General features: G+C 46.0%; 1 protein-coding gene across 6 annotated transcripts; it reads right to left on the minus strand.

The window, feature by feature from the left end:
* Nucleotides 1-241: 241 nt before the first annotated feature.
* On the minus strand, nt 242-10,424 carry LOC147195009 (SUN domain-containing ossification factor-like). Of its 6 annotated transcripts, XM_086129520.1 has the most exons (25): nt 10,164-10,423; nt 8,518-8,632; nt 8,275-8,394; nt 7,774-7,997; nt 7,543-7,644; nt 7,313-7,442; nt 7,118-7,235; nt 6,913-7,037; nt 6,761-6,828; nt 6,581-6,688; nt 6,355-6,460; nt 6,111-6,131; nt 5,664-5,719; nt 5,209-5,291; nt 4,705-4,770; nt 4,522-4,587; nt 4,154-4,241; nt 3,142-4,034; nt 2,745-2,904; nt 2,582-2,669; nt 2,359-2,463; nt 1,686-1,843; nt 1,354-1,439; nt 1,197-1,240; nt 242-934 (listed from the first exon to the last, which is right to left on the minus strand). In XM_086129520.1, exons 1-25 carry the CDS (start codon nt 10,220-10,222, stop codon nt 470-472), a joined length of 3,654 nt encoding a protein of 1,217 aa, XP_085985646.1. In that variant the 5' UTR covers nt 10,223-10,423; the 3' UTR covers nt 242-469. The 6 variants fall into 6 exon arrangements, with proteins under 6 accessions (XP_085985646.1, XP_085985644.1, XP_085985643.1 ...); XM_086129518.1 differs by having other exon boundaries at nt 2,745-4,034; nt 8,275-8,391; XM_086129517.1 differs by having other exon boundaries at nt 2,745-4,034.
* Between the last annotated feature and the right edge of the window lie 53 nt (nt 10,425-10,477).

The raw sequence follows: 10,477 nt of genomic DNA on the forward strand, positions 1-10,477 counted from the left end.
TATGTTAAATTATTAATTATTTTCATTTTATATTTGAGCATTATGTAAACGTATGTTAATATATTAATTATTTAACATAAGCTTACACTTTTTTAAAATCATTAAAGCTGCAGCATTTACAGTTATAAATGGAAACGTGAGATGTCGATTTTTGTTTTCTCCCAAAAAAGTAAAAATCATCAATGTATTATTTCTTTTCATCGGTCGGTTCGAGTAAAGCAAAAGAAGTCACTCCAACTCGCACTTTGCATATTCGTCTTTTCATTCCAAACGATTGGAAACATTTTGACTTGGAAGATGGCGCGACGCACAACAAATACAAATGTCATAAAAATGACAGCAAAAAGGAGAAAACAGTACAGGTGATGGAAACGGTCACATGTTCCAACAGGAACTAAGATCAGTCGGGCTCTTTGACAAAGAGTAAAGCCAGCAGTGCAAACTTGCAGTCTTATGTGGATTTTCCATGTCAGACAGGACCTGAGAGAGGGAGATTCAGGCCAAAAGTCCCCGAGCTTTGCTTTGATTTCATGCTCATGATGTCCTGTGTAGCAGAGATGGACAACGTATTGCTTTTGTCTCGCTGCGGGACCCGAAGGAAGTCCACCACGGCACAAGTGGGCTTGGGACGCCTGCGTCTTAACGCCCTTTTCTCCGCCCGGGTCTTCGGCGGGGACAGACCTTGGCATATGCGAGAGCAGGCGCTGTTGATTCCACACAGGGAGGGATCGTCCGAATGCGACGAGGTCTCCGAGCTGCCCTCGGACGGGGACTCTCTGAAGGCGGGTAAAAGTAGGCTCCTTGTCAGGGCGGCCGGGTTTGACGTGACGGGCGCGCTGTTCCATACGGCGGCTCCGTTGCATGCGAGCGGAGGGCCGTGAAAGGATGTCAGAGTCTGCACTTTTTCGGCGGGTTTCATCTTACGGCGTCTTTTCTGAACAGGGACGGGTTGAGACAAGAACAGGCAGAGGTTAGGTCACATCCACGCGGCGTATTCTGTGAACCATTTGCAATCTGTGTCATCTGTGAGACGGGGCCGTTTCAAGAACCGATGCCTTTCGCGCTCCTGATAACGGCTGGCGAACATCAATGGCTTTTCAAAACGGATCTGATCAATTTTGAGCTTGGGCAAATTCAACTCGTAAATCAAGGTACCACTGTGAATAGTTTGAAGTTAATCATGATCTTCTCTGCACCTTTCTATTCGCTTGACTCTCCTCAGGATGAAGACTTTCGAGACCTGGGAGCCAGAGAATATGCTATGTTAATTTCTACTGGTAAAAAAAAAAAAAGGCTTCAAATGTACTTTTCATTGTCAGACAATCAAAAATCCAATTCAAAAGACAGCTGTACCTTGAGTAGGCACTAACTGGATTGAGTGGATGAGCGGGTAGGATGCGCTCCTCTTCAAACTACAGTCATCACCGGAGGTGAAATTCCTAACGAGAAAATCATCACAGTTGTCAAAGTCCACCACGATTCACTCTGGATTCGAGTTAGGAAGCTTTTAATGACTCATAAAAAAAAAAGGCAGGGCAAAATAAGATGTTCTTTTTTTCCCAAAAAGGCATTTAAAATTGAGAACATTGCTTTTTTCGACATTCTCTATTTTGCCCGACCCCCCTTTATTTACTTATTTATTTTAGGGGGGGTCAACAAATGTCAAGATGCAGTTGCGCCGGTACCTCTCGGGACAGCAGTAGGTGTAGCTGTTTAGTGCGGGGGGCTCCGGCTCAGCATTTGGAGGCGTGATGGAGATGCGGCAGCGGTTGGCCAACAGCACCACGCCGAAACACAGACTCAGCAGCAGGCACAGCAGCAGGTAGTTGTGCCTGTCTGACACCTGGGAGACACGCCCACCACCCGTGATGTCACAAGCCAAACTCCAGCAGTCTCTCGTCATAAAATGACGCTTTCAAAAATAAATCAATAAAATCAACACTGTTGGTGCAGATATGACAGACATTTAAATGCTTACGCTTCATTCATTGATGGTACTTTTTCTGTCTAATGTTGAGAGGTCCTATTTTATTGACAGTTCTTGAACGCACCTCACTGTGATGCAAACAGTCAAGTTTTGTGAACAGCATCCCCCTTCTATATCGCAGATTTTTTCGCACCCTCGCTGTTTTTTTTTTTTTTAACGTGGACTCTAGTGCAGACTTTCCCCCGATTGCAAATGGATCCGGAACGGATCCCCCGCGATAAATGCGGATTCGCTGCACCTCTCTCCTGCCACAGCTGCCGAGAGCCAGTTCTGTGGCCTTAACAAGTGCAGTGTGAAAAGGTCTTCAGCTTGTGTAAGTGAAGCTAAAGCTGTGGCTGGTGAGTGGCAAATCATGATGCAGTTTTACCGACCTCGTTCTTCAGCTGGCTGACTTGAACCGAGAGGTTGAGAACCATCTGAGTCACATTTTCCAGCTGGCCTTGCAGCGACTGAATGGACTCTGTCTGACGCTGGTCCTACATGAGAATTTTGAAAGAGTCAAAAGTCTGCATCTGACCACGTGATGCTACAATTAGAATACATCGGGGTACTTCCAAAAGACTCTGAGAACAATCCATGAGAAATGTTCCTCACTTGCTCCTCTGCAAATCTGGAGGTGTTTTGGAGTTTAATAATGGTTTTGTTGAAAGCCTTCTGCATTTCCTCCATCTGCTTCCGATATCTTGGAAGGAAAAAAAAAGGGTCAGACAAAAGTAAATTAAAAAAAAAAAAGACACCAAAGCAACCTCTGCCTGACCTCTGGCTGAGCTGCTCCAGGTAACGCCCGCTGAGCGACATATTCATCTCAAGGGCCTTGATGCGGTTGTTGAGTCGCATGAAAACCGACTCCTTCTGGCTGGAGCCGTGCACCGGGTTGCCATTCTGCTCGGTGCCATTCGGGGGATCCGCGTAGATGTCTGAGAGGGACGGTGAGAGGGATGTCGAAGGGAGGGGAGGGAGACCGGGGGTCGAGGCATCTTCGGTGAGGTCATCCGTTTTGCTATCGGGAATGATCGGGGCGCTACTAGAGAGCTCGAGTTCAACGGGTGCGTGTGGGGAAGGCTGGGATGTCTCAACAGAAAGAGTGTCGCTGTCGAGGACGGCGGCTGGGTCCGAGGACTGATGTGCACGAGGGGAAGCGGTCTGGGACTCACCTGTCATATCAGGATTTGGCAGAGAGTCATGCGTCACCGTGCTGGCCTTGAGTTCTGTCGGCGCCACTTTGCCATCATCCGCTGCGGGTGCGATGACCGAGCTACTGGGAGGTAGCGAAGTCGACGTCTGCTTCTCCACAGCCGGCATGTCTTGGCTCTCCTCTGAGCTTCGTGGCTTTGCCGGCGCCTCAGAGGGAAGCTGCGGGGTCTCGACAACAGTCGGGTTGGCAGCGGATGTATCGGGGACGGCGGCTTTCGCGAGGCTTGATGTCTGACTGGGCTCCAGGAGAGGAGATTCGGACGCAGAGCCGTAAAGAGATTCGACGACCGTTTTCTCCGGAGGCTGAGGCGCTTGCGACGGGCTGGCTCCGCTTTCTGGCTCCCCCTCGGGAGCTTGTCGGTTTTCATGGGGCTGACGTGCCTCGCTGTGATCCCGCTCGGGAACGGGACAGGCGGAGGAGGGTGAAAGCGGGGGCCAAGCGGGAGTGCGGTTGGAAGGAGCCGTTTGCTTTCTGTCCGCGGGTTGGCATTTCCTTTTTTTGGACAGCAGCGCCAAACATTGTTGCTGCAGATACTCCTGAAGGGAAGCGCCGCACGAACAAGAGGCAAACAAAGGAAGAAACGCACAGAAGTCCACACGTTGCGCTTGATTGCGATCCATTTTCTCCCTCTCCACATCCGACTCCTCCTCTTTCTCCAAAAGGGTGATTGTGGAGCTGATCGATTCTTCTTCCTCTGACTCCAAAGGAATCACAATTTGTTCCTCGGGTGGGGGAGGCTGCTGTTCACTGTGATCATCCGGAAGCTGTTCTGGGACAGCGGTTGTTGAGGGTGAGGCACCAGTTTCAGTGACGACTGCATCTGGAGACAATGTTGCCTCTTCCAACTCTGAACTGGAAGGAGGAAAAACAATGAAAGCGGACTAAATGGACGGATTGTTTGCACTACACCTTTCTCTGTGTATTATATTTGAGATATTACGTTTGAAATGAGGCTTCTGACGGGTACTCACACGGAGGTTGAGTCTATGATGGGAGTTTGAGTCCGTGTTTCATTAACACCGGGCCCATTCACACTCACATCGCCGGATGAAAGGTTTCCTGCAAAACATAAATGAGATGCGTTACATTTGATCATGAGCACAAAGAATCCCAATTTACATTGTGTGCCCGCGTTACCATTTGAGCAGGACAGAGAACAGGTTAGAATTCAATAAATATTGTTCAATCAATAATTCTCTGGTATTGTGCATTTTTCACATTTTTGGTACAACTGCAGCATGAGATCTCATTACATTGAAATTTTGAATAGCATAGCATTGCTGCTATTAGACTGTTTAATTTTTTTTTTTTTAAAGTGAGGTTGATGACTGGGACATACCTTGCATTTCGGAGTTACCACCAAGAACGTTTACGGCGATATTATTGACCATGTTCAAAATGACATCTGAGGAGGAGCGCAATAGAGCACATGAATTTCAAGAAGAGCCAGAAATCGAGTCGCTCTTTTTCAGCCTCGTCGATGCTTTAAACAACAAAGCAACGACTGCTGCTGCTCTCTTACCCTTGGCCGAGCCAATCAGATTCTTGGAATACTTGACTTCACCGGGTCCGTAGCCGGATGCATCATCTGAAGGAGGAAAACATTCCTACTTGGCACCATTTTGACAACAAATTCACAATATTTCAAAAGTGGAACTATTTCTGTGGGTTTTGTTAAACTGAAGACAGACGCAAAATCGACGTATTTATCATTTTGACAAAACAAAATGAACAGAAGTCTATCGCAATAAAATACAGTGATCCCTCGCTATTTCGTGGTTCGTTTATCGCAGCTTCGGTGCATCGCATATTTTTTCAAACATTCATAAAAATAAATGTGTGTGTGTGTGTGTGTGTGTGTGTGTGTGTGTGTGTTAGTGCGCTCTGTTCAAGCGCAAAGGCCCACGTGGGGCAAATTTTTTTAATATATATATTAATTGGTCGCTACTTGGCAGACTTTCGTTTATCGCGGGTGGTTTTGGTTCCCGTTAACCACGATAAACGAGGGATGACTGTACATCAATACCCAAGTCGTCATCCTGATCTTCTGGTCTTTCAGACGGCTCGGCTATTTCTTCATACTCTTCCACCATGCTGGTCCCAAACACTCTAAAAAAAAAAAAGGTTGAGGTTTTTTTCGAGGTGCATTATTGGGTCAAGGGCAGCCTTCGTTTACTCATCAGCCAACAAATTGGACTTGCTCCCGAGTCAACTCGACACGATGGTCAAACAAACTCTCATGGGGAGAATGACAATCACAAATGTTGGGGTTTTTTTTTTTTTTTTTTTTTTAACTTGAACTCTCTTAGGAGGAAGAGCGTTTGATTTTCAGAAACTCTTTTTGGCAAAAGAAGGGATTTCCACTTTAAACCGATCACATAAGCGGACAGAGTGACTCCCTTCTTAATAACATCAAAGCTTTTCAGCTGTATTGATTCTTGATGGACATGCTGAAGTCCCGGTAGCTTGAATAGCACATACCGAATGAGACTGAGGGGGCAGAAATGTTCGGAGCCAAAGTGAGAGAGCAGCTCGACCTAGAAAAACAGCGGACAAACAATTGAGATATATGACAAGGGGTGGATGCCATGCGAGATTCATTCATGGCATTTATCTCATCAAAGTTGTTATTTCGTGAACAAAGACCGGGAGCAGTAATTTAAAAAAAAAAAAAAAAAAAAAGATTCTCGTCGTGGGAAAGCAGGATCATTGAACAAGATTAGTTCATTGACATTGTGTGAGTTTCCCAATGTAGGAAAATTGATTGCAGTGTGGTTAGCAGCATGTACAAGGTGAAACAGATCAGCCAAATGGACGAATAGGTTAAAAAGGCAAAAAAAAAAAAAAATCAATTAAAAAATGCTCTTTTCCATCAGTCCTATTGAATGCACTTAATTCGCAGACATCTAACACAAAGCACAGGCTAACCTTTATGTACTTGGCGAACATCTGAAGCGAGAGAAGGAGGGGAGGGGGAGAAGGAGAGGAAAACATTATAAGCCGTATTGGTGCACAGAAAACAATCTCACATGCTTAACACCACTGAAATGATACACGGTAATTAGGTTCAAGAATTGTGTCAGTGTATAAATTCGGAACGCCTAAAGAAAAACAAGCAGAAGAAGAACTGGGCAGTCCAATGAAAAAAAATCAAATTAAATACTGAGGTTACCTTGACGTATTTAGCATAAAGCTGCTCGTCCAATGGAAAGCTTTGGACAGTGCGTTCGTCCCGGGCATGAAAGGTTCCCAATTTGAGCCATTTGTTGGTTGGGTACCTGCAAGGGCCGAGAAAGTCAGCCTGCTGTTTGGTCGCTCATCGGCGAAAAGGCATATTCGCGAACCGACCGTTAAACTTTGTAACTCCTGTCTGGTTCAAAGAGCGCGTTGCACTTCACCTGTCACTGATGGAGACGAGGAAGTCTTTGGGTGTGGAAGAGAAGAGCTCAAAATTGGCAATATCCAACTGCTTCACCTGAATGGGCTCGCAGAGCTCAATGATGAACCTGCGAGCGAAAAGCACAAACAGCGACGTTCATCATTCGTTTGCGTCAAGACAACATGCAAAAAAAACATACCAGATTTTGTTACTGCAGGGGTTAAGCATGTACAGGTCCATATTCTCCTTCAATATGGCTGCCGTGCTCTGGAAGTGACAAAATGGGACTGTTGAAATCAAAGCCTTTTTGATCGGTCGATAATGTGGCAAATGATGTGTCGCATAACGTACCTTCGCTTCTGGGTTAGCACCGAGGATCTTTGCTCCACACTCCACAGAAGCGTAGTTGTTGAAGTTTTTTTGCACCTTCTTCACCACGTTGGAGCCGCCGTTCGTTGAAGTGTGTGTGGACAGAGCTACGGGAAACGTCGGATTACGGTCGTGCTCGTTTCAGCTAAGACTGCTCCTCTAATACCACTCAAGATGGACTTTTTACTTTTTTCATTTTCCACCTCCATCATTTTCCGTTTCCACTCGTCAAACGTCGGGATGTCCTCGGGATCTTTGCCGCTCACACTGGGATCGGTGTCCCCGATGACGGCGGCACTCGCGTCCTACCAGGGAGAAAACAAAAGCTGGCGCCGGCGGTTGGGCAGGAGGCGGCGGCCATTCGGTAACCAATGTTCCTCACTTGCTCGTTGAGAGTGTGCGATAGGTTCCCGTCCAGATGCTGACCAGCCTGGACACTTGGAGGGTCGCTGTGAGTTTTGGTCCCGGTTGTGTGAACGTTTGACATGTTTTCCAAAACTACTGGAGGATGCCTGCAAGGAACACAAAGGCATCGTTTTTAATAAGAGTTCAACACTCAAGTTGAACACTTTAATAAGAGTTCAACATAACCGGTTGAATTTAGTCCACAACCTGTCATGGTCGTAGGGGTTTGCCTCTTCCGCACATTCGGCGGGAGCAGAGTCAGAGTCAAGGGCCTCGGGTTGAGCGTCATCGCTTGCGTCGTCTGAAACACTATGACGACAACGAGCAACTTATGCTTGCGGAGTTGATCATATTTCACAGAAAAAGACCGTAGTTGATGTAGCATCTTAATGAATAAAGTGTGAAATGAGATATGATTAGGGGGGGAAAAAAACTTGCCTGACTGTCACGGTGTCGTGAAGGGTCGGAATACCGAGGCTGTCAGTTTCCTCAGCACTGGATTCGTGGACTGTATCGGAAGACATAATGAGGACAACCGAGTCTTTGTCTTGAGCAGCGGACGCGTCAAGGTTTTCCGTTTCTGAGGGATGCTCGTGTTCCGGCTCGGGCGGCGAAACGCTGCTGTTGACCTCCATCGTTGCATTTATGGTGGGCTCGGAGACCTGGAAGATCAAGGTCAAGGAAACATTCTTGAACTGTTTGACCTGTTGAGGGACACCACCCATCCGTCCATGTGAAATATATTGTCCTGAATTTTTTTTTTTTTAAAAAGACTGGTAACTGTAGCATCTGCCATGCAACTTTGGGTGGGAGGTGGGTTGCGCCTTAAGTCACGAAATAACTACTTGATATTCATCAACAGGCAACGGTTTGAATACTGAAGTACTTACGTACGATACTTTACTGGCAAAAACAATAACTACTTGTCATTTAACTCGCCTCTGAATGCGTCTCTTTCTTGTCCGCCGCCTGCGTCGGCTGCTCGTCTTTTTGATCGTCCCCTGGTGACTCCCCATTCCCGGACAAGGACTCGGGGAGCAAAGCCAAGCTCTCATCCTCCTCAAGACATCAGACACGTTTTGATACATGAGAAAATATTTTATATTTTACAAACAGTACTTTTACATTGGAGCTTGAGGAATTTCATTGTTTCAACAGCGACTTGGAAACTGTCAGGCCAACCTTGTCTTGCTGATGAGAGCCTCTCGACTCCTCCTCCGAACTGATGTCCTGCAAAGGCTCAGAGCGCTGGGCCTCCTGGTCTGGCTCTGTACAATCAACACGGCAGCTCTGGAACCTGCGGGACAAAGAGGCAACGCTTGTTTGTTTGTTTGTTTGTTTCATTTGTTTCTTGGCTGACTACACGTTGCTTATCACCGAGCGCAAAACCCCAGCTTCGACGACCCATATGGAGGAATGAAGAACACAAGACATTTTATGTGTGTGACGCGGTGAGAAAGTCCAGGTGGCTTGTAACGCCACGTGACTAATTTATCTTATCAGTTTACAAAGTCAAGGAGGGCTGACAAATCAAAGAGAAACATGCGATTCGCTCACTCCAACACGTTTGTGTTCTGACAAGAAAATTACTGGAACTCTTAAGGCTAATTCATTATTTTTGCTGGAGGCTGAAAACACGAGCGATAACATGCAGCTACCCACGGTACAGGCTCGATAGAGTATGCATTTTATCAACTAGAAAGGAGAATGAAATGAGTGAATCTCTCAAATTATGTTCTCACTGGAAATGCATCTCATAGCACTTCCTGTCGTAGCAAATTAACATGACACACAAGCCAGGATTTTAATTTTTTTTTTAGGTTTTTAGGTCAAACACTTAACTTGGCTACTGGATTGCTTTTTCCAACACTAACCCTAATATAAGAGATTGGACTTCCCTCAAAAATCATTGGCTCCGAATCCATTATTACTTTTAATTGCCATTATGGTATCGCCTTATAAATGCCATCATTAATGAATCGGGTACACGACAAATGTTTAATTAAAGCAGCACACAAATGATTGTATATGGTACATCCTTACACAGGTAGGTGACCAACAATTATTTTTGACATGTTCAAAAAAATATATATTCTGCATACTTGTAATAAACATAAATAATCCCGAATGCATGTATCCAGACATTGTCTTCATTATGCACGTCCACTTGAAAGGATTGCGAATTACTGAATAATTACTGAACTCTATGAGTCCTAAAATTTTCGCCGGTTAGGTGTGCAGTGCGTCCCTTCGCTCAGAAGGGCAAGAAGTAAGCCAGTCAAGTTTTCTGTGTATCGTCGGGCAACATCACGAGCAGAGCGCATAATCAGTCAACGTAATCGCTTTCATTCTCTGTGAGGGCTTTAGCTCTGCAGCAGATGCATCCAGTTTCCAGGACTACTGACGTGAAAGGTTTTTAATCCCGATGAACCAAATCTGCGCTACGTTGACAAGTGAAGTAGGGCGATACTGCCCTGATTTACGTGGGCCAGTAACAACTGCGCTGGTGTTTTCTCCAAATGCAACTTTATTGTAATGGTTGGGACAGTAAGGACGCTTTGAGAATAGGCAATGTTGGGAAGAGCGAGACCACGTCCCGGGCCGGGTTAGCAAAGCAAGCTACGACAAGCGAGCGGTTACAAGTCAGCCAGATGCCACATCACAACATAGCAAGTCGCTACTAGCACAAGCTAACGAAATGCACCGAGTACGTCGTTTGGCCTTAGCCGATTCCACTTCAACAAGTAGCTTGAGTCTTTTTACGTTAGAGGTTAAACTCTGACCGTGAAATAGAAACTACCGAGCAAAAAATATATATAGAAACTTACCAAAATACGAGTGCCACAGAAAGCCACAGAGTCACAGCTCGCCATATTATCATCTTCATCCCTGTCCTGTCGGGAAAGACATTCTCGGCGTGCTGGTATAATACGTTAAATTGGCCCAGCTATATGTCCTCCTTGCTGTCGGGGGGGACACGATGGCCCGTTGGTAAAGCTAAACTTAGCCAACATCGGCAAATTCCGAATCGCTCACTGCAGCTTGACAGCCAAACAACCTGCTACCAACTGTCATTGCGTCACGCTTTGTGCTGCCAATGGCAACGTCGTACTGGGTTTCTTTCGGGCGCACTCGATTTATT

The sequence above is a fragment of the Hippocampus guttulatus genome, chromosome 14 (genome assembly GCF_054856545.1).
Source record: "Hippocampus guttulatus isolate MCC_2025c chromosome 14, RoL_Hgut_1.0, whole genome shotgun sequence".
In the NCBI taxonomy this organism is placed as follows: Eukaryota; Metazoa; Chordata; class Actinopteri; order Syngnathiformes; family Syngnathidae; genus Hippocampus; species Hippocampus guttulatus.